We start from the raw sequence: 22,496 nt of genomic DNA on the forward strand, positions 1-22,496 counted from the left end.
CAGGACCATCAGCTAAGGAGGTGACAATTCAAGAATGGAAGAAATACAAGATAAGTCAATCAGCTTCGCTCTGGAGCGCTCTGAACTGCATTCTTGAGCAGAGGGACCTTCATGTGTTACCAATGGTTTTCTTGGTGACTGTGGTCCCAGTTCCCTAGAAAACCATTGGTAACACATGAAGGTCCCTCTGCTCAAGAATGCATATGAGCAGGCCAGTCTGAAGTTTGCCAACAAACACCTGAATGATTCAGAGAAGACACGGGAGAATATGATGTGGTCAGATGAGACCAAAATTCGCCGTGTTTGGAGGCAGAGAAATGTAGAGTACGACCCCAAGAACACCATCCTCACTGTCAAACATTCAGAAGAAAACATTCTGCTTTGGGGCTGTTTCTCTGCTAAGGGTACAGGAAGACGTCATCACATGAATGGAGCTTTGAACTGTAGAATCTTGGATGAGAACCTCCTGGCCTGAGAACACTTAAAATGGGTGGTGGACAAGTCTTCCAGCATGACAATGACAAAAAAAACATATGGCCAAAGCAACAATCTGATGGTCTTGTAGCCCATTCCAGCCTTGTGCAGGTCTACAATCTTGTCCCTGAAGTCCTTTGACAGCTGTTTGGTCTTGCTCATGCTGAAGGAGAGGTTTAAATGAAAGAGGTTGATTCTGTGACTGGTGTCTTTTAGACTAATCATGAGGTGAAGTATTTCTTTAAAGGACAGGACTAATTTGGGTGTGTGGGAGTCAGAATTCTTGCTAATTTGATACGGGTTCAAATATTTATTTCACGCGATCAAATACAAATGAAGTTATAACCTTTCTTTAATGTTTTATTCCGTCTCTCTCTGTTAAAATAAATCTACCATAAATATTCTAGACTGTTTATTTCTTTGCAAAGGGGTAAACTCACAAAATCAGCAGGGGATCAAATAATTATTTCCCCTAGTGTAGACGTGTGTACAGAAGCATTTGAATATAGGAATGTTAAGAGAAGTAAAGAGGAGTGTACCAGAATATAGACCTGTGGAAAAAAGCAGAGAAATGTTGAGATGTATAGAGGTGTACAGTAGTATTGAGGCCAATATGGAAAGAAAAGTAGTGCTTAGAGAAAAATAGAAATGTGTAGAGGAGTAGAGAGGTAAATAAAGGAGTACAGAAGTGTGTAGAGGAGTACGTGTGTGAATAGGGGCGTATAGAAAAGAAAAAATGAGTAAAGACATGCATATGGAAATATAGACGAGTAAAGATATAGATGCACATAGGGGAGTATAGTACTGTATAAAGAAGTATGGACGTGTATAAAGTATAAAGGAGTATAGAAGTGTTTAAAGGAGTATAGACGTGCATATGGGTGTATAGAAGTGTATAAAGGAGTATAGATGTGCATAGAGGTGTATAGAACTGTATAAAGGAGTATAGATGTGCATAGAGGAGTATAGAACTGTATAAAGGCGTATGGACATGCATAGAGGAGTATATAGGTGTTTAGAGGAGTATAGATGTGAATAGGACATGGAGTATAGATGAGTATAGAAGAGTGCAGAGGTGTATAGACAAGAATGGTGATGTGCAGAAGAGTGAAGAGGTGTACAGAGGAATATAAAAGTGAGCAGTAACATACAAATGTGTGTAGAAGAGTAAGAAGCTGTGCAGAGAAATCTTATACAGGTGTAAAGGGCAGAACAGAGTTAAGTAGAAAAGTAAAGAAGTATGCAGAGGAGTATGGAGGTGCATAGGGGAGTCTATAAAGCAGGATCGGTTGCAGTACGATACATATAGATGTGTTTATGCTGTACAGAGGAGAACAACAGGCAGGTTAAGGTTAAGGAACAGTGTTCTATAAAAGTGTATAAATGGGGTATAAAACTGCCAGGTGAGTTTGGTCTCTTACTGCAGGAAGCCGAATCGGTCCACCACTTTGTAGAGGTCGTAGTTCGCCTCCTCCCAAGGCTCAACCGACCCACCTTCCACACCCTGAGAAAGGAGAAATATAATCAGTACAGATCTGTTCACACACACTGTGTATGTCTAGGTCTCTACATGTGTATCACTGGCTTGGTTTAAAAAAAAACACCAACACATCGGCTTCTTAGATTGAGGGCAAGCAGCCAAGGTGAGAAGCTTATAAATATTCATGCATATAAATATCAGATGTGTGGCGAATGGAAATGTGCAGTGTGAAGGCTTCACGCTGGGAGCAACTCAGTGTCATGTACTGGAGTGACCTTTGTTTGTGACAACAGTCACAAACTTTAAAACCTAATTATTTAACTTGGAAAATCATCACTGGCTTTTAACACAAAACTAATACCTCATTATAATACACACGTCCTGCACAGGAGTTGCTTTCTCAAGAGCCTGAAATCCTGTTGAGGCACAGCTGATGGTTTTCCAACAAACTTTCCACTTTGTTTTATCTCACACACACACACACACACACACACACACACACACACACACACACACACACACACACACACACACACACACACACAGAATATTTCTTACATAGAAAAATCCACACACACGCACATACTGAATATTTCTTACAAAAAAAACACACAAACCTTTGGAAAAACTACAGGAATGATGGACTAAGTAGTTGGACTAAGTAGACCCCGATGCTGTTTTGTCTCTCTCACACACACACACACACACACACACACACACACACACACACACACACACACACACACACACACACACACACACACACACACACACACACACACACACACACACACCATGTCTAATTGGATTCTAATAATTCTTGTCATTACAGTCTCAGAGAGGAACTGTGGCAGTAGCGATATGCATGCGCGCACACACACACACACACACACACACACACACACTACATGATTTGTGCTGAAGTCTATTAACAACCTGCAGCACCTCGATCAATATACATAATAGACCATAACTCTATTAACAAGATCACAATCCGTAATAACAAATGTTTACACCTTTACTGTTATTTTTTTCACTGATCTCTCAATCCCAGACCTGACCGGATATTCCTACTATTCTTAACTAAATCTGACTTCATTAGATACTCCAACACCTGGAAACACTCGAGCAGAACTAAATCTAGGTTTAAAACATACAAGTGTATGCTGTTACTACAGAGATAATATAATAGCGAGTATAAATGTAGAACTGTGATCTGAATCCAAACCGGCATTGACAAAACACTTTCTGGCCAGCATTTGAACAACGGTTTTAAATCAAGTCTCTTCATCTTAGAATGTGACCTAAAGAGATCCTTTACAACCTAACAGCTTTGTTTGGTTCCAATATATGTACATGACATGAAGGAACTAAATTTGTCCTGAGCATAAGATTTGCATGGTTTCTTTTTAACATCCCATTACACAGTTTAACCCCCTTTTGCTGTTATAATCAACCTCCACTCTTCAGGGAAGATGGTCCAGTAGATTTTGGAGTATGCTTGTGAAGATGTCTGCTCATTCAGTGCACAAGGGTATGTAAAAAAAATGTGGTGCATATGCATCCATATGCATGTAGTGATGTGGGTTGAGGAGGTCTGGGGTGCAGTCAAAAACGAGCTTCCATGGGTTCTGCACTGAGGAGAAGCTTCCATCCAGCCACTCTGCCATAAATCCCAAATCGGCAGAGGGCAGCAGTGATAGTTTCCCTCTGGAAGTTTGTCTCATCAACACACAGGATCTCTGGAGCTCAGTCAGAATAACCAGCCATAAGAAGAGTCTTGGTTGTGCCACACTTTTTCCAGTTGAGAATTATGAAAGGCCACTGTGCTCTTCGGAATCTTCAGTGCAGCAGGAATTGTATTTTTTTTATCCTTTCCCCAGATCTGTGCCTTGCATCAATCCTGTCTCTGAGCTCTGCAGGCAGTTCCTTTGACCTCATGGCCTGGTTTTTGCTCTGAAATCCATTGTAAGCTGTGAGGCCTTCAACAGAGAACTGTGTGCATTTCCAAATCATGTCCAATCGATAAACTTTTACACATGTAGTCTCCAGTCGAGGCGTAGAAACATCTCCGCAATGATCATTGCTCCGAAAGGGTCTGAAGACTAAGGACTAAGTACATATAATAGTTCCGTTGCGTTTTTTTTTTTTTTTACTAAAAATTTACAGACAATCCTTTTTTTACTGTCATTGTGTGGCACTGAGCGGAGATTAGTGAGGGAAGAAAATGAACGATTGTAGTATCAGGCTGCAACATAAACTTGAAAAAACTAAAGGGGGTCTAAATGCACTGTATATTTTTAAAACCTCAGTACATTGTAAAATGTGCTATGGGTCAATTCAATATACAAAAAAAAAACACTCATTAAACAAGGAGATTTCGACCCGCTGTGGCATTATTGCTTGGCACACCTTGCCAGTGTCCTTAGATTTACCTTTCAGATTCAGATTTATCTTTCAGCCTGGTCAACATGTCTAACGAAAACAATGGGCGCTCAGTACCCCCATGTGATCCCCATCTGCACCATTAAACGCATGCTCGGAGCCAATGGTTTCATATGAATTTGCCTGGAAACCTCTAATTTCTTGGAGAACTCAACAATGAATGATGTACACGACACAAAAGCTACAAAAACATTAACACTGGAATTAATGACACTTGCTACGGAAACCCAAATTCCCTTATTAATAACTGATATCGTTTCCATCATTCATCATTTCAACCCTAAAGCTACTCGTTCATCCATCCATCCGCCAATAATCAATGGTACCACATTCACCACACGTCTTACCACCCCTGTTCCTGTCTGTGCCCTAAAGCAAATTTCTTTAATTAATGAAAATGCCAGTCACCTAATGTACTGCCACACCTGGACTCCATCAAACTGCAAACTGTCCTCGACTATAGGGACAAGCCGAGACAATCAAACACCGGTAAACACCCAATTATGCTCACGTGTGGCATATATAAATTATATTGTGGCAGCCATGTGTGGTTCTTCGCCAAACTGTTACCACAAATTTGGTCGCACACAGCTATCAAATGTAGACGTAGGTTGCGTGTTTGCAAAAACCTCTCAATTCAGAATAATAGTGTTTTTCAGTGTTTTTATTCTGCACTCTACTGTGCCACTGCATACACAACATGCTCTGAAATCCAGGACTAGACAAACACTAAGAGCTCTAGAGTTCAGATGAGCTGCACATCTGGATGGGATTCTCTGTGTGGCTGGAAAAAGTGGGATTGGTTGGGAATGTGAACAATGCGAGTTTGATCCTCCCTCTCACCTTGTCATATCTGGCTACGATTTCGGCCCGTTCCTGATCCAACTTCACAGCGGCATCCTGCTCTCCTTCAGACGCTGGAAAGAAAGAAAGAAAGAAAGAAAGAGAGAGAGAGAGAGAGAGAGCGGTTTAGTATATAGTTAACACTATATACAGATGCTGCACTTGAATATAAACAGACAAAAACTAACACACACCAAAACACAGACAGAGTGCTAGACAGGTAAACACACACACACACAGTTCAACACACAAAAGACACACACAGACAGTCAAAAAGACACACACACACACACACACAGTACAACAGACACACAGACTACGAGGCAGGTAGACAGACACACACACACACAGAACTAAAAGACACAAACACACTTCAATAGACAGACAGACAGACACACAGAGACTACAAGGCAGGTAGACACACACACACACACACACACACACACACACACACACACACACACACACACACACACACACACACACTCTTTTAACCTATTAATGCATCCACTGCTATTATACACAGGAAATGTCCCACATCAGAGCCCTGTCTCAGTGTATTCTCAGTGTGTATTTTCACTGCAGGTATAAGCAACACACAAACAAAACACACACACCCACACACACTTTTTTTCTTGGATCTAATTAATGCAACCACAGTGGCCACAAACAGGAAATATCTCACCTAATGAACACATTACATTCCTGACAGTTGCTTGTGTGTGCATGTGTGTGTGCGTTTGTGTGCGAGTGTGCGTGCGTGTGTGTGCATGCATGTGCGTGGGTGGGTGGGTGCGCATGCAAGTGTGTGTTTTGCTTCTAAGCACGGGGGAACCTTCTTTAGCCAAAGCGAGCCGCGGTTCCCATCTCAAGCCAGTGTGCTGCGTTTTTGCTTCTCACCACCTGCAGCGAGTTTGGAGCAGGGGGGAGGGAGTGTGTTGTAATTGCCTGCACGTTGGTGGGTACAAGGTGCAGGACTGCAGCCTGCCCTCAGATGTGGGTGATGTTAAGAGAGAAACAGCTGAAGCCGTCAAAGGATATCCAAATGTTCAAATGGAACATCTGAGACTAATAAATATAAATACACACACACACACACACACACACACACACACACACACACAAACACACACAAACACACACAAACACACTTCTTTGGTAGCAGGGTGTTCTCAAAATTCTGTCATCTCTTCAGATTGGGACTGTAAGCATTCATTAATATTTCAAACTCAATTTCTCTCATTATACAAATGGACAAGAACATCGTGAACCCTTTCGCAGAGAGAATTTGTCACATCGTACCGTTTATTTTCTTCACCAGCGCACATCCGCCCTCTCCCGCATTCCCAACCACACACACACGCTGAGTAGGAGTTATGTGCAAGGCTTTAATGATCCAGTGTGGCTTGTGCAGAACAGTGCCTAAGTGTGTACTGGTGTCCTTTTCCAAAAACCAGAACCGTGTAATGAACTCCAGGAACCAGTGCGGCTCCGGTGTGACTCACTTTTCTGGCTCCGGCGTAACGTAGTTAAACTAACGAGCGCGCTCGGATCACACAGCCACTGCTTCCTGGGTGCCTTATCGGATTATGAAACACACGCCGGCCGCTTTCACCGGCTGCATGCACACTTACAGGGAAAAAAGATGAGTCACTGCGCCTTTAAGAGCCGTGCAGTCAGTCGTTACAGTTTACCTCAAAACAAACCAGTATGTGTCCATTCAGCTAGCGTTAAAAAACTTCACAACAACCGTGAGTATTCAGTACTTCGTGACTTGTGGCCAGGAAAAATCTTGTCAAAGCAAGTCTTATAAGACCAAGGCCATGGTTTTGAAAACAACAACAAAAAAAAAAAAAAACAAGCACATAGGTTCATCCACAAACTGTTACCATGTAACATATAGCTATAGTTTTATAACCACCTTAAGGCTAACATGTACACTATATGGACGAAGTTATGGGGACACCTGACCTTCGACCAATTGATAGGTAGAGAGACAGACAGATAAATATATAACTTAAAAAAAAATTCAAACGAAAAATAAAACAAACATTCAATAGCAAGAGAATATACACCACATGAACAAGAGTATTGGGACACCTGACCTGTTCAACCGTATGTGATTCTTCCCCTAAATGTTACCACAAAGTTAGAGGTACACAACCGTACAAGATGATTAGGGACGTGGTGGTATTAAATCATCCCTTTAACTTGAACTAGGGGACCAAAAACTGTTCCAGCTCCATGAAGATATGATTTAAATGGGTTGGAGTGGAAGATCTATAGCAGGAGATCTTCCACTCCAACACCCCAGGCCTCCTCACCACACTTACATCAGTACCTGAATTTACGAAAACACTTGTGGCTGTATGAGCACAAATCCCGACAAGGACACTCGAAAATCCAGTGGAAGAGTGGAGGTTAAGTGCTAATAAGCACTAAATGTGAAATGAGACCTTCAAAAAACACAATCTTATGGTCAGGTGTCCATAAACGTTTGTCCTTATAGTGTCTATGGACTGGAATTTACTTATACATTCACTTTGGCAATACATCAAGTCAAAATACACAACAGAAAGTGTTCCAATATTTCTGCATTCCCCTTTAAAAGGAACAAAATTTATTGAAACTCCAACTATTCAAAATTATATCTATTTATATAATCGCTTGACCCTTGACCATTCTCTCATGTTGCTAGTAGAGATCAACCGATATTGGATTTTACCGATCGCTAGGTTGTACTGGCCAATAACCGATTAATCAACCAATAGTTTTTAAAATAGATACTGGATAAAAACAAACATTACACTCGAAATTAAACTTTATTCCAAAAATAAAAAAAATAAAACAGTCCTGAATGATGAAAATGTGCAAAATGAAATGAATACGTATATATGAATTAATAAATACAATTTTATAATTCATAAATGATGAATAATAAATAGATCTTGCAGTCTCATGTGTAAAAACAAACAGCATGTGGTGTCAGTAATTCACCTGCAAAGGCCACAATCTTAATGACAGCAAAGAAAGCCAGAAAAACTATTGGTATGGGTTTTTGCAGATGGCAGATAGTTGCGTCAATCGAATTATCGGTGCCACTTAATCGTCAAAAACGATTAATCGGCCGATCTCTAGTTACCAACACGGTATGTAAGAAATCTCCAACAGAAATTCTAGTTGGTTCAGTAACCCAAGATGAGACTTATTAAATTATTCAGTACAACTAGAGAAACTGTAGAGAGATGGAGTTCTGAGATGTACAGCCTTTTTGAGAACTGAGCTCTTTTTGTTCGTCCTGCCACTCGGCCTTGAGAGCTGACCAGATTTCACTCACACTGTTCTAACACGCGCACACACACACACACACACACACACACACACAGACTAACACTGTCTGACACGGGTTAACAAAAAAAGCATACATCAAGCTCAGAAGAGAGTCAGACTGTGAGGAATTCTCAAGCTATTTTTCGGCCAACGCTTTTAGAACTTGGGCTACTTCTAAATTTTACCATGAATCAGATGCATACAGAGCAGTGTGTACATCAGTGTGTACACCAATATCTCAGAGACACACTTCAGCGCCTCAGACCTGCCAATATGGCTAACAAAATATAAAAGCTGACACAGCAGTCTGCCTCGGTTTACCCGTTAGCCACTTGCTAACTGTTCACATGCAACACAAGTGACTTTCTGACAAACACACACAGAAATGCCTCACAAAATGCTAACAGAGCTAGGTGTGAGGGAAAACCAAACCAGCAACCTGTTAGCTTCTTGCTAACTCATTTGGCTATAAATAGGGTTGCATGGCTTCATAATTCTAATAAACCTAAACAACTGTGTGTAGCATGGCGTTCATTTTTTAGCTGGGGAGATTTAACAATGTCTTTTGCACTGGACAGAAAGGACCAAAGTGGACCATGAAGGACCATCCTCTACAGCCAAAATCCACAAAATGGGGGTCTCCGAGTTTTCTTTTTATTATGGGGCCAATCACCAAAGGCACCCTTTTGCTGTTCTACCTTTTTTACTCTCTCCTTCTCTTTCTTTTATTTAGGCTGTCTATGGAAAATCTTGCACATTGATTTGGAAACGTTTAAAGAAAATTCAGACTAAATTTGTGTGCTTTCCGTGCTCCAAGGTCAAATAAGGGCCTAAAATTTAAGTATTTTAATGGTCATAACTATTGAACCACGTATCCAAACTGCAAAAAAATACAACCTCGGTTTGCCTACGCAGAAACGAGTTTAAATCAACAAGTACCGTATTTTCTGGACTATAAGCCGCTACTTTTTTCCCCACGCTTTGAACCCCGCGGCTTAAACAATGACGCGGCAAATTTTTACCAGTTTCACAAACTTCAAGCCAAAATACTGAGCCCCATAACATTAGACCAATGAAATTGGGGAACGGGTTCAGGTGAACCAATGAAACTTTATATTAAATCAGATGCGCTCCCACTGAATCGGGGCGCACCACATCATAAATATCGACCCGGTTCCTCTGACGTTTGACCTGCCGCTCACTCGGACTGTCAACAGAAAAAGCGAATATTCGTCACGCTGAAAACAACCGGACATGAAAAAACACACTTCACCTGTGTTCTGAGCTGCACGGCATCGGGAGAAAAGATTCACCGATGGTGATTTTTAAACGCACGACGATGCAAAAAGAAAAACTCCCGAGAGAAATTGTTGTGAAAGGAAGGAGGAAGACAGTGAACAATGGCTTTTTTGGTAGGCTACTGTTTAGATACAAGCCGTGTAACAGACACTGTCTTTCGTTAAAGCCTGTGTAAAGTTCATTAGTTTCACTGTAGACACCTGCAGCTCAAAGACCGGTGCGGCTTATTTATGTTCAAAATCAAAATCTTTGTACAATTCAGTGGGTGCGGCTTATATTTGGGTGCGCTTAATAGTCCGGAAATTACAGTAAACATTTCATGGCATCGAATTCCACCACTGCCTGTGGTAAAAGCCTACATATCATCATATATCACTCTACAATCCCTTCACCTAAAGTTTTGGCTTTGAATTCCTGTAATTACTCAGGCAACGCTTGTAGTGTGCCCAGGAGTGTGTGGCCCCCAAACCCACTATTGGCTGCTTTAATTATTATTTTGATTACAGTCGGGAAAAACTACAAGCCTATAAGTAACAACGTAAAGTTCAGAGTCTAGTCAACAACCAAACTATAGCTGGACACAAAAATATTAGGCCCAGTATGTAAATATGTTTTCAGTTGCAAATTACTGTAATGCGTGTGCCTATATTTTGATGGTACTTCCTGACAGTTAAATATTTAATAACCCATGTTCTTACCCCAGTTGTATTTTGCTATTGCTCTACTCAAATCCTGGCAGATCCTGCATTCCCTCACACACACACATCCTTTCTATCGGTTTCTCTGTTTTAACTAAATCATGCCTAGCTTTAACCCGGGTTAATGAACAAATAAACAGCAATATGTTTAAATATGGTGTTAAATTGAAGAATTGGATGCCAAGAAGGATGTTCTCCTGCACCACTCCACTGTTTCGTTTCCTTCACTAGCTTCCTGTAGCTGCCTGCTTCAGATTTAATTCAGTTCTTTTTTGTATAGCACTTTTAACGATGCACATTGTCTCAAAGCAGCTTTACGCAGATAATGTGGTAAGAAGGAATGAGTAAGATTGCTTTTTATAAGGATAAGTTTGTCCCTAATGAGCAATTCAGTGGTGACTGTGGCAAGGAAAAACCCTGGCATAAGAGAGAAACCTGGAGAGGAACCAGACTCAAGAGGGAACCCATCCTCATCTGGGTGGCACCAGGTCTCTCAACCTCTCATCAAGCACAGCACCACGATCCCTTCAGATCCTCAACCACTGTTTGAACGATCCCATCATCTCTCCAGATATGAGGAAAGACCTTGCTTCCAGACTCAAGGTGGTGGAACGAACTTCTACTTGATCTCTGAACAGTCTCTAGCAGCTCCAACAGAATCTAGCAGTCTTCAAATAACGTCTAATGATGTCTACCTCTTCCAGATGAAATTAATAAGCACTTAATAAATAAATAAAATGATAATAAAATATAAAAAAGAAAGAAAAAACCTACTTTGCTTTCTATGTTTTTCTCCCAACAGAATTTTCCACTGATGCTTTTGTTTGTATGTTTGCTAATGACGACTTCAAAGCGTCTGTCAAAATGCCATAAACGTAAGCTATTGACATGCCAGGTAAGCAATGCATAATTCATGCTGGATAATATTCGTACTAATATATCAGCACATCAGATGCATTGATTTTATGTAAATTCTTTGTGAGGATACACTGATTATTATCAGAAGGTACTGGGTGTTGTGGACTCCCTGAACAATTCCACTCTTCCTCTCTGATTGCACTTTGCAAGCAATTTCGAATGAAAACGATCGTTTTGTTATTATATCGCGGTATGCATATGTGCTCGTTGTTTCTTAATTTCTTTTTTTTCCCCCGTGGAGGTGTGACAGCAACCGGATTGCACATCTTTATACAGGATCTTGGCGAAGACGGGCGGCTGATAAAGATATGTGAAAAGCGTTGATGCGCGATGACACCCAGCTTTTCGGAGAAGCTTTCGTCTCCTTTCTTTCGCTCGTCAAATCTGCAAGCGCTCAATCACCGCCGTCCTGACATGCTTCCCTCTCTCCGCCCCCATTGTCTTCCCCGCTATCTCTATCCATCCATCCATCCATCACATACACTCTCTCTCTCTCTCTCATCAGCCTCCTTGGCAGATGGGTTCTTTTCTCAACCCGCTTTGCATTTCTCCTGTCATCATCGTTGTCTCAATCACGGTCACCTTCATGCCCTCTTCTCTCACTCTCTCTCTTTCCCTCTCTCTGTCCTTCACGGTCGCCCTCTCTCCACATAATCCACTGTCCCCAGCATGACTGCAAGCTCATTTGTTCTCTGCTTCCTCTTTCGTGACAGAGAGGCGTGAAAGAAAGGGAATGATGAAGCATGATCGGGTTCATTGTTCAATCGCTCTTATTTAAATCACAGCCATGAAGACAGTCTGAGTCGCATCAAAGCGTGTAAAAAAAAAAAATACACCAGATGTCCACGTAACGCATTCATTAACATCGCTATACACAGAGTATCACTAAGAGGTTCATATCGCAGTACCGTGGAAAAACACTGCTAATATGTGACCAGGCATAACCTTATGCCCCCGGATCAGGTAGAACATTATGATCACCTGCCAAATATTGTGTTGGTCCCCCTTTTGCTGCCAAAACGTCGTGACCCGTCGTGCATTAACAGCATGAACGTCTACAGCAATTTGAGCTACAGGAGCTCGTCTGTTGGATCGGACCACCACGGATCAGCCTTTTCTCCCCATGTGCATCAATGAGCCTCGGCCGCCCATGACCCTGTCGCTGGTTCACCACCTTCCTTGGGCCACTTTTGATATGATACTGACCACTGCAGACCGGGAACAGCCCACAAGAGCTGCAGTTTTGAAGATGCTCTGACCCAGTCGTCTAGCCGTCACAATTTGGCTCTTATTAAACTCGCACAAATCTTTACGCTCGCCCATTTTTCCTGCCATTAACACGTCAACTTCGGGGACAAAGCGTTCCCTTGCTGCCTGATATCTCCCACCTACTAACAGGTGCCATGATGAAGAGATTATCAGTTTTATTCACCATAATGTTATGTCTGATCGGTGTATGTTGTTTTAGTTGGTTAAGCTTTAGGATGTGGCAGACACCCTTATCCAGTAGGACAAGTTTGAGGGTTAAGGGCATTCCTCCAAGGGTGTTGGGATTTGAACTTCTAACCTTCTGATCCAGAGGCCAACGCCTTAACCACTGAGCTACCACTGCACCCCAGGCCTCCTAATCTCACCTAGATCAGACTTTTCTAATGCCTTTGTGGCTCAAAAAGCAAAACCCAATCAAGTCTCCAAGAAGTCTGGAATGCTTTCTTACGTTTTTTTGTTTAGTTTTTTTTACAGCCCCTATTCTGTGTCTTTATTTCCCTGTGACCTGTGCTGCATGCAGTCTTGTGTATGGTCCTGGAGAGAAAAAAAATTCCAATGTATTTAACCTACTTAAAGCAGTGCGAATAAAACCTGACTTTTTATTTGTTTTATCAACCCGAATATTAAATACATTAGGGACTCTCACGCAGTTTTGAAAGAAAGTACTGGGACATCCGACTTTTCCAGCCGCGTGTGGTTCTTCACCAAAGTGCTACAGAGAAATTAGAGGCGCACAATTGTGCATATGATGTTTATGGATGAGCTAGTGCTCACTGCTGTGTGCTGAGTTCATACACTGTCTTGCTGCCACGTGATTGGCTGATTGAAAAATGCATGAATGTAAATGCATGAATAAAAAATAAATAAATAAATAAAAAGGGTGTTTAGGAACCGTCCGAAATTTGCTCTTTATTTGTTATAAGTTGCCTGTCAAGCTGAGCGACCCCAATCATATACCAAAATGTTTCAGAGCGCTGACCATTAAACACGGCGATGACGACAGCGTCTCTTACCTTGCTCCCATTCTAGCTGTACGTCCTCGGTAAAGCTCTGCCTTTCCATCTGCATGAGTTTCTCTCTCTATCTCCCACACACGATCACAGTAAACAACTTGGCCCACTCTTCATACTGTCCCTTATCAAGCTCATCTTTCTCCTCGGCCTATAGTATGAGACTAAAAAGGAGAAAAGTAAAAAAAATAAAAATATCCCGACACTCCTGAAGCAATAAGACGAAACGAGAAGAAAAGAAAGAAGGCTTGAGATGGAGTAAAGAGGACGTACAGGGAGACGCTCCAACAATGCGACTGTTTGTTGACTTCAGAGATACGTCAGTGTACAGACCCACACACAGCATACCAGGCTGAGTCTCATACACACATACACACACACATACTACATAACAACCTCTATAACAAACAGCCGTCCCAATCCTTACAGCAAACACACCTGCCACGCACATACACACACGTGCATAGAAATGGCGGCCTAATAGTGCACCCGCCCCCCCTTTGCAGCATATTTTGAATAAAAAAAAAAAAAACAGGGAGACGGAGAGAAACCAAAACAACCTGCAGACTCGATAAAACGACACTGGAGACTGCTATATTAATCAACAAGTACAAAGCAAAACCTTTCAAAATAGTAAAACATCACTGTTTTGTTAGGGTTAATTACAGCACAGCCGAATCCTTGAATCTGATTGGTCAGAAATGCGTTTTCTATAGCAGCATGTGCAGTCCCGGCTGGACCAATCAAATCAAATGCGGTCGTACGAACGGCATCGAATGTGCGGTATGAGCTTGTACGCAAACATTTTAATAGACGGGTTTTAAAAGATGGGATGTTGTTTGCTCTGAGATGTTTAGTCAATATTTATGAAAGAAGTCATCTCGGTGAAAGCACTTGGCGCCCAGATTCCTGCGATTTCTGGTTTTTTTTTTCGGTTGTGCTTTATGTGTGTGTGCGATAGAGAGATGGAGAGAAAAAGAGTCTGTTTATTGCAGCTGTAATGCAGGTGAGAAGCTCCACGGCATTAAATCTAACAACAAACGGTATGAAAGTGCCGCACGATCGTTAATAAATGAAGCACTGTGATATAAAGCACAATGGTCCTGGGTTACATGGGTTGGAGTGGAAGATCTTGAGTGGCCTTTTATAGAGCAATAAACCTAATTTTACACCTTTGGGATGAATTGGAAAGTTGATTACACCCGAGGCCTCCATCACCTACATCATTACCTGACTTTTGTGTCTGATAGAGCACAATCTCCACAAGCGCACTCCGAAATCTAGCAGGACGTCTTTCCGCAGTAGTGGAGGATATTAATACAGCAAAAGAGGACTAAATGTGGAATGAGATGTTCAAATATAATATATACCGTAATTTCCGGACTATTAAGCGCACCCAAATATAAGCCGCAGCCACTGAATTGTACAAAGATTTTGATTTTGAACATAAATAAGCCGCACCGGTCTTTGAGCTGCAGGTGTCTACACTGAAACTAATGAACTTTACACAGGCTTTAACAAAAGACAGTGTCTGTTACACGGCTTGTATCTAAACAGTAGCCTACCAAGAAAGTCATTGTTCACTGTCTTCCTCCTTCCTTTCACAACAATTTCTCTCGAGAGTTTATCTTTTGGCATCGTGATGCCTTTAAAAATCACCATCGGTGAAGCTTTTCTCCCGGTGCTGTGCAGCTCAGAACACAGGTGAAGTGCAGTTTTTCATGCCCGGTTGTTTTCAGCGTGACGAATGATTCGCATTTCCTGTAGACAGTCCGAGTGAGCGGCAGATCAAACGTCAGAGGAACATCATCCATATTTATGATGTGGTGCGGCCCGATTCAGTGGAATCGCGTCTGATTTAATATAAAGAGTTTCATTGGTTCACCTGAACCCGTTCGGCAATTTCATTGGTCTAATGTTATGGAGCTCAGGTTTTTTTTGGCTTGAAGCTTGTGAAACCGGGAAAAACCCAGGAAAAGTCCATAAATTAGCCGCTTCATTATTTAAGCCGCGGGGTTCAAAGATTTGGAAAAAAGTAGCGGCTTATAGTCCGGAAAATACGGTACATAAATCTTATGAACAAGTGTCCACAAACATTTGCCCATATCCATATAGGGAAATTTTTCCACATTTGACTCATTCCAAATGGATTCAATTCATTATTTTTCTCAGAATTCTACAAACAATTCTCCATAATGACGTGTAGGAAGTTTGCTTGAAATCTTTGCAAATGTATTTAAATAAATACAATTAAAAATTAAAAAAACACGTACATAATTATTCACAGCTTTTGATCAACACTTTGTTAAAGCACTTTTGGCACCAAATACAGCCTGAGGTCTTTTTTGAGTAGGATGCTACAAGCATGGCACATCGATTTTTGGGCAGTTCTTCTTTGCAGAATCTTTCAAGCTCCATCAGGTTGGATGGGGAGCGTCGGGTGTTCAATCGGGTTCAATTCTGGGATCTGGCTGGGCCACTCCAGGACATTCACAGGGTTGTCTCATACCGGGAGAACAAACGATGATCCGTCACCCCGGTCTGAGGTCCAAAGCGGAGCAGGTTTTCATTAAGGATGTCTCTGTACATTGCTGCATTCATCTTTCCCTTAATCCTGACTAGTCTCAAGTACCTGATGCTGAAAAACATCCTCACAGCATGATGCTGCCACCACCATGCTTCACTGTAGGAATGGTATTGGGCAGGGGATGAGAGTTGCCTGGTTTCCTCCACACATGGCGCTTGCCATTTAGGACAAAGAATTCAATCTTTGAAAGTCCTTCAGGTGCCTTTTGGCAAACTTCAGGTGGTCGTCATGTGCCTTTTACAGGAGGAGTGGCTTCGGCTGGCCGCTCTACCATACAGGCCTGATTGGTGGAGTGCTGCAGAGATGGTTGTTCTTCTGGAAGGTTCTCCTCTCTCCATTGAGAAACGCTGGAGCTCTTTCAGAGTGACCATCGGGTTCTTGGTCACCTCCCTGACTAAGACCCTTTTTCCATGATCGCTCAGTTTGGCCGGGGGGCCCGCTCTAGGAAGAGTCCTCGTAGTTCCAAACTTCTTTCGTTTACTAATGATGGATGCAGTTATTTTTCTGTTCTGTTCCATTCTGATCTATGCATCAATACAATCCTGTCTCGGCGGTCCACAGACAAATCCTTGGACGTCATGGCTTGGTTTGTGCTCCGACATTCACTGTTTACTGTAGAACCTCATACAGACAGGTGTGTGTCTTTTCATCATCATTCATCCAATCAACTGAATTTACCACAGGTGGACTTCAATCAAGTTGCAGAAACATCTCAAGGATGATCAGTGGAAACCGGATGCACCTGAGCTCGATTTTGTGATCATTTAAGGCAATAATAAATGTAAGACCACATGAGTGAAAACTCAAGCGACAAAATGAAAGTTTTCATTACGGAACAAAAGCAAAGATTGCGCACTTGCTGAAGGTCAAGAACACAAGACAGTTTGTTTCTGGTGTTGTTATTATCTGCCTTTTTTGTTTTGTTTTGTTTCTCCGAATATAAAATCATGAATGCAGCAGTGCATTCTTGGTTGTCCTGTTGACTAAATCCCTCAGGCCTCGAAACTTCCCTGAGCAACTCTACTACTGTAACAGCTATTACTATGGCAAAGGGAATTCCCCCCCATAGAAAACAGAGACAGTACCATGACTAGGGCACTTTAAACTCGTTATTGGAACACAGCCCAAAGCTCCCTCAGACTGCTAAGACTTGCTGAATGAGAGAGGAAGAGACCAGGGGATGAATAATTGAATCTAAAACACGCTCACATGACCCCCACAAACTGCTGTTCTTTTCTTTCTCTTGAATAGTCCTCTTAAATATTTCTCTTTCTTTCTTTCATTCATTCATTTCTTTCATTCTTTGCAAAGTTAACCCTTCCTTCCTTTCTTCCAGTTTTTCTTTCTATCTTCCCCAACCTCCTTTCTTAAACCTTTTATTCCACCTTTCCTTCTTTCAATCCTGCCATCTATATTTTCATCTTTCTTTTTCTTTTCTATTTTTCTTTTCTTCTTTTTGTCTTCTTTTTTATACATATTTCTTGATTTCCTCTCTCTTTCTTTCTTCCTGCATCTACAGCTCCTCTGTATCTGTCTCATGCTCCTGTTAGACACTACATGCTTTATGACGGTGTCTGTAGGGTTTTGTTTGGCAAATCCCTGACTGGAGGCCAACATGTGTAACAGTGTGTACTGAGAGTCTCCACACCAGCCAAGTGTCCCAGTGAAATAAACACCACACAAAGGAATCAAGTGACATTAAAGATGACATGGCAATGAGAGGAAAAGAGAGACAAAGAGGGAGAGAGAGAAAGAGAGAAACAAAGAGGGAGAGAGAGAGAGAGAGAGAGAGAGAAAGAGAGAGGGATGAAAAAGAGAAAGAAAGAGAGGGGAAAGAGAGAGTGTGGAAAAGAGAAAAGAGAGCGAGAGAGAGAGAGAGGGATGAAAAGAGAAAAGAAAAACAAAGGGAGAGACAAAGAGGGTGAGAAAGAGAAGAAGAGAGATAGAAAAGAGAGGAAAAGAGAGAGAGAGAGACAGAGAGGAGAAACAGAGGAAAAGAGAGAGAGAGAGAGAGAGAGAGAGAGAAAAGAAAAAACAGAGAGAGAGAGAGAGGATGAAAAGAGAAAAGAAAAACAAAGGGAGAGACAAAGAGGGTGAGAAAGAGAAGAAGAGAGATAGAAAAGAGAGGAAAAGAGAGAAAGAGAGACAGAGAGGGAGAAACAGAGGAAAAGAGAGAGAGAGAGAGAGAGAGAGAGAGAGAGAAAGAGAGAAACAAAGAGGAGAGAGAGAGAGAGAGAGAGAGAGAGAGAGAGGTAAAAAGCAAACGAAAGGTTTACGAAAGTGCCATCATCGCTTAATTTCACACCAAAGCAATCTCTGACTAAAAAAATATGTGGTGTGTGTGTGTGTGTGTGTGTGTGTGTGTGTGTGTGTGTGTGTGTGGTGTCCTTCAAAATGTATTGATGTTCAACTGCAGGAGGCTTTTCAAGAAGCAGAACTGACGGAACCAACCAATCAATAGAGATTAAAAAAAGAAATCCTTTGAAATTAAAAGCTTTTATATTTCAGCAAAATGAATTAGTGAATATTTACCAACAATAATCATGAATTCATAAAGGAACAGTCCTTCAACATTTACTAAAAATTCATATCAGGTGTTTGAAATAATAATCATAAATACAAATTCAATCCTTGAAGATATTTGCTATTTGTTTTGTTTTTAAGTGAAAACATAGCAAGTTATTGATTTGATTTGGTTTCATTTGGACTGGAGGACTTTTAACAATGCATTTAAAAATCAACTTCCCGAAAATATACCTATACATTTACATATATTTAGGATATAAATTATATCCAGAGTATGCACATCGATCGTTATTAATTTATTATTATTTATCTCTAATATACAGAGACAGAACTGAAATCTTTAACGAGCAAAATGGTCGAAATAAGTAATGAGAATTTCAGGTATCACTGTTTTAATTCTAAAAAAAAAACAAAACCTCTATTATACATAAATAAATAAATAAATAAATAAGTACATTTGGATCTGATCCAAAAGAAATCTCCATACTGTAGGGCTGTAACGATTCCTCGAGTAATTTGATTACAAAAATTCAGCGGAGGAAATTAATGCTTCGTTTAGTCCATTTAACCAAAAACAGAGCACCGTGTTTCCCATGGACCATTATTACCGTCGCACCACCTGCCAAACTCGGGAGCGCTTTGGATCGATAACACAGAAGAACGCAGCAGAATGAAAAAACGAGAGGAGAAGATTCAGGCCAAAGAAAACGGCAGAAAGTTTCCAAAGTTTGGAATCGTTTCTAAATTGAGACGAAGAAAACGCTGTACGGTGCAGTAACGCTCTCTCAGTAACGCTCTCTCCGCAGTTCTGCATAGATCATTTGGTTAAATGAATTGTTTCCCGTAACCTTCTCTACATAGCTGCTGCGGAGGGATTTTTTTTTTACTCAAATGTATTTGTGTTTGGATGTAACATGGCTGAAAGCTGTTAGTAAAGTCAGGTTCTGATGTAGGTGAGGTGAGGTGAGGAGGCCTGGCGTGCAGTCAACGTTCCAGTGCTTCCCAACAGTGTTCAGTAGGATGGAGGTCAGAGCTCTATAGCAGATCTTCCACTCCAACCCATGGAAAGCATATGTTCACATAGCAGGCTTTGTGCACAGGGTATTGTGGGGGTTTACATGCTCCTGAGGTTCCAGTGACCACTGTTTCTGCTTCTCTTCCCTCCATGGATCTTCCCACTTCGTCCAGGCCTGCCTCTGGATAGTGTCCTCTTCGATTGGAGGCCACTCTCTGCAGCTGGGGATGGTTTATCATCAACGCCTTGAATGGTTCCATGAAATTCAGGAGTAAGAACGGGAGTTTTGAGGATGGATTTTGACCATCCTTGCCACAGTCACCACCAGCTCGTTCATCAGGGACAAACTCACACTTATAAAGAAGAAATTAATTTTTTATCACCACATTATCTGTGTAAAGCTGCTTTGAGACAATGTTCATTGTTAAAAGCGCTATACAAATAAGATTGAATTACATTATTGTCATGTTGGAACAGGTTTTGGTCTCCTAGATCAGGCGGAGAAAAAAAAAAAATGACCCACTACCACATGTAATACAATTGTGTACCTCCAAATCTGGAGTTACAGGTTGGAGAGGAACCACATATGGCTGGGAAAATCAGGTGTCCCCGTCCATTTGTCCATGTAGTGTATCACACTCATCTAATTTAGAGTAGTTTCATCATCTATACCAAATCAACAGGACAAAGAAGGAGCTGGATGTTCTCACTGTCAGTCACATGACCTGCAGTAAGTCTAAGTCTAGATCACAAAACTACTATATATAACTGCCACATATTTCTCCTACCACAATCATTTCTTTCCCTCTGTCTCATTTTCTCCAAGTCTGAAGTGTCAGCAGCCTCAACGTGTGAAACGAGTTCGCAGCCTGTCGAAACAAAGTGATTTCCAAGGGAAAACACCAGCATGTTTTTCCGCTTTCACACACGTACTGGTGTCCTTTCATACAGGAAGTGCTAACAAGTTACACGCATACGCACCTGCAAATCTGGAGCCGGCACGGCGTCGAGATGGAGACACCAGCTCTCTGACGATCTGAAGGACCTGCATGGTCAACTGAAGGCGGAGACAAGTGCTGAACCTGGCACGGAGTCAGAAGTACAAGCAGGGCATGTTCGCATGGGCACAGAGGTCGCCCATAGACCCCCGAGAGCATCAATGCCATCATACGAAGACTGAGACAATGTAAACACACACTTACAAGTGTACAGTTCAGTCTCAATGTTTTCGCTTCATATTATCCAGTAGAAGGTCTGAAAAAGCAGCTGAATTCTTTAGTAACCGATCAAAAAGAAGAAACATCTCGAGCTCACGTTCGAGTCCTACAGCCTGATTAACGTGAATAATTTAGCACCAATTAGCAGCTGTAACAATGCAACAAGTCGCGTCCTGAGTGCATCCCACACTGCAGCCCGCTGCTCCGCTATCCCTCAGTTCTCTCCATCTTTTCATCCCTGCGCCGCGCCGTCCTCCTCGCTCTAATGCCTTCCGGCACACTGCTGCTCCGAGCCAAAGACCAGCTCCTTCTCTCTCTCTCTCTCTCTCTCTCTCTCTCTCTCTCTCTCTCTCTCTCTCTCTCTCTCTCTCACACTGCCTCACTCCATCTCTTCCCTCATCCCCTTCTCTATCAGCTCAGTCACACTCTCTCCCTCTCTCTCTCCCCATCTGTCTTTTCCTCTCCATATACCTCTCTATCATATCTCACTCACTTGTTTGCTTTCTCCTCCTCCTGCTCCTCCTATCGCCTTTATTCTGATTAGGAAAAAAAGCTTCAACTTTCCATCTGCTTTCTCTTTTCATCCCTCTCCTTTGCACTCATTCGCTTTTCCTATCCCTTATTCAACCCTTTCTCTCTGAGAGAAAGATGAGAGAAGGAACGGAAGAAGACAGAGCTTCTGATTCCTTTCTCCCTCTTTCTCCATCCTTCTCTCTCTTCACCCCCCACCTTCCTCATCCTGCTTTACTTGAAATCATTTTTTTCTTTCTTTGGTTCCTCGTCCCTCTCATTCCTTAACCTTCATTCTTTCGCCCCTCTCTCACTCCCTCAGCTCTTTAACTTTACCTTTCAGTGTGACCAGTTATCTTCAAGGGCATTATGCTTGCATGTGCGTGTGCATATGTGCATGTGTGTATGTGTGCATGTGTGTGCATGTGTGCGTGCATGTGTGTATGTGCATGTGTGTATATGTGTATGTGTGTGTATGTGCATGTGCGTGTATGTGCGTGTGCGTATGTGTGTGTGGGTGTATGTGCATTTGTATGTGTGTTTGTGTGTATGAGCATGTGCATGTGTGTATGTGCATGTGTGTGTGTATGTGCATGTGCATGTGTATATGTGTATCTGTATGTGTGTGTGCATGTGTATATGTGTGTATGTGCATGTGTATTTGTATGTGTGTATGTGTATGTGTGTGTATGTGCATGTGTGTGTTTATGTCTATGTGCATGTTTATGTGTGTGTGTATGTGCATGTGCATGTGTATGTGCATGTGCATGTATGTGTGTGTATGTGTATGTGCGTGTTAAAACCGCATGACACCGTGTGCTATAATCAATCCCACATTAATGGCCTTCGTTCCCATCCTTTCACACTTTGACTCA

The 22,496-nt window shown here is 41.8% G+C and overlaps 1 protein-coding gene across 4 annotated transcripts in view; it reads right to left on the minus strand.

The window, feature by feature from the left end:
- usp6nl (USP6 N-terminal like) overlaps positions 1-22,496 on the minus strand; it is a 78,260-nt gene that overhangs the window by 30,598 nt on the left and 25,166 nt on the right. For 2 of the 4 annotated variants that reach the window (XM_046873041.1, XM_046873038.1), the window contains 2 exons: positions 5,243-5,316; positions 1,896-1,978 (listed from right to left, as the gene is read on the minus strand). In XM_046873041.1, the coding sequence (XP_046728997.1) occupies positions 1,896-1,978; positions 5,243-5,316 (157 nt within the window). Of the gene's footprint in view, positions 1-1,895; positions 1,979-5,242; positions 5,317-13,769; positions 14,046-20,875; positions 21,458-22,496 lie in introns of those variants that run through there. The other 2 variants (XM_046873036.1, XM_046873037.1) reach the window with 2 other exon arrangements.

The sequence above is a fragment of the Silurus meridionalis genome, chromosome 18 (assembly GCF_014805685.1).
Source record: "Silurus meridionalis isolate SWU-2019-XX chromosome 18, ASM1480568v1, whole genome shotgun sequence".
NCBI classification, from domain to species: domain Eukaryota; kingdom Metazoa; phylum Chordata; class Actinopteri; order Siluriformes; family Siluridae; genus Silurus; species Silurus meridionalis.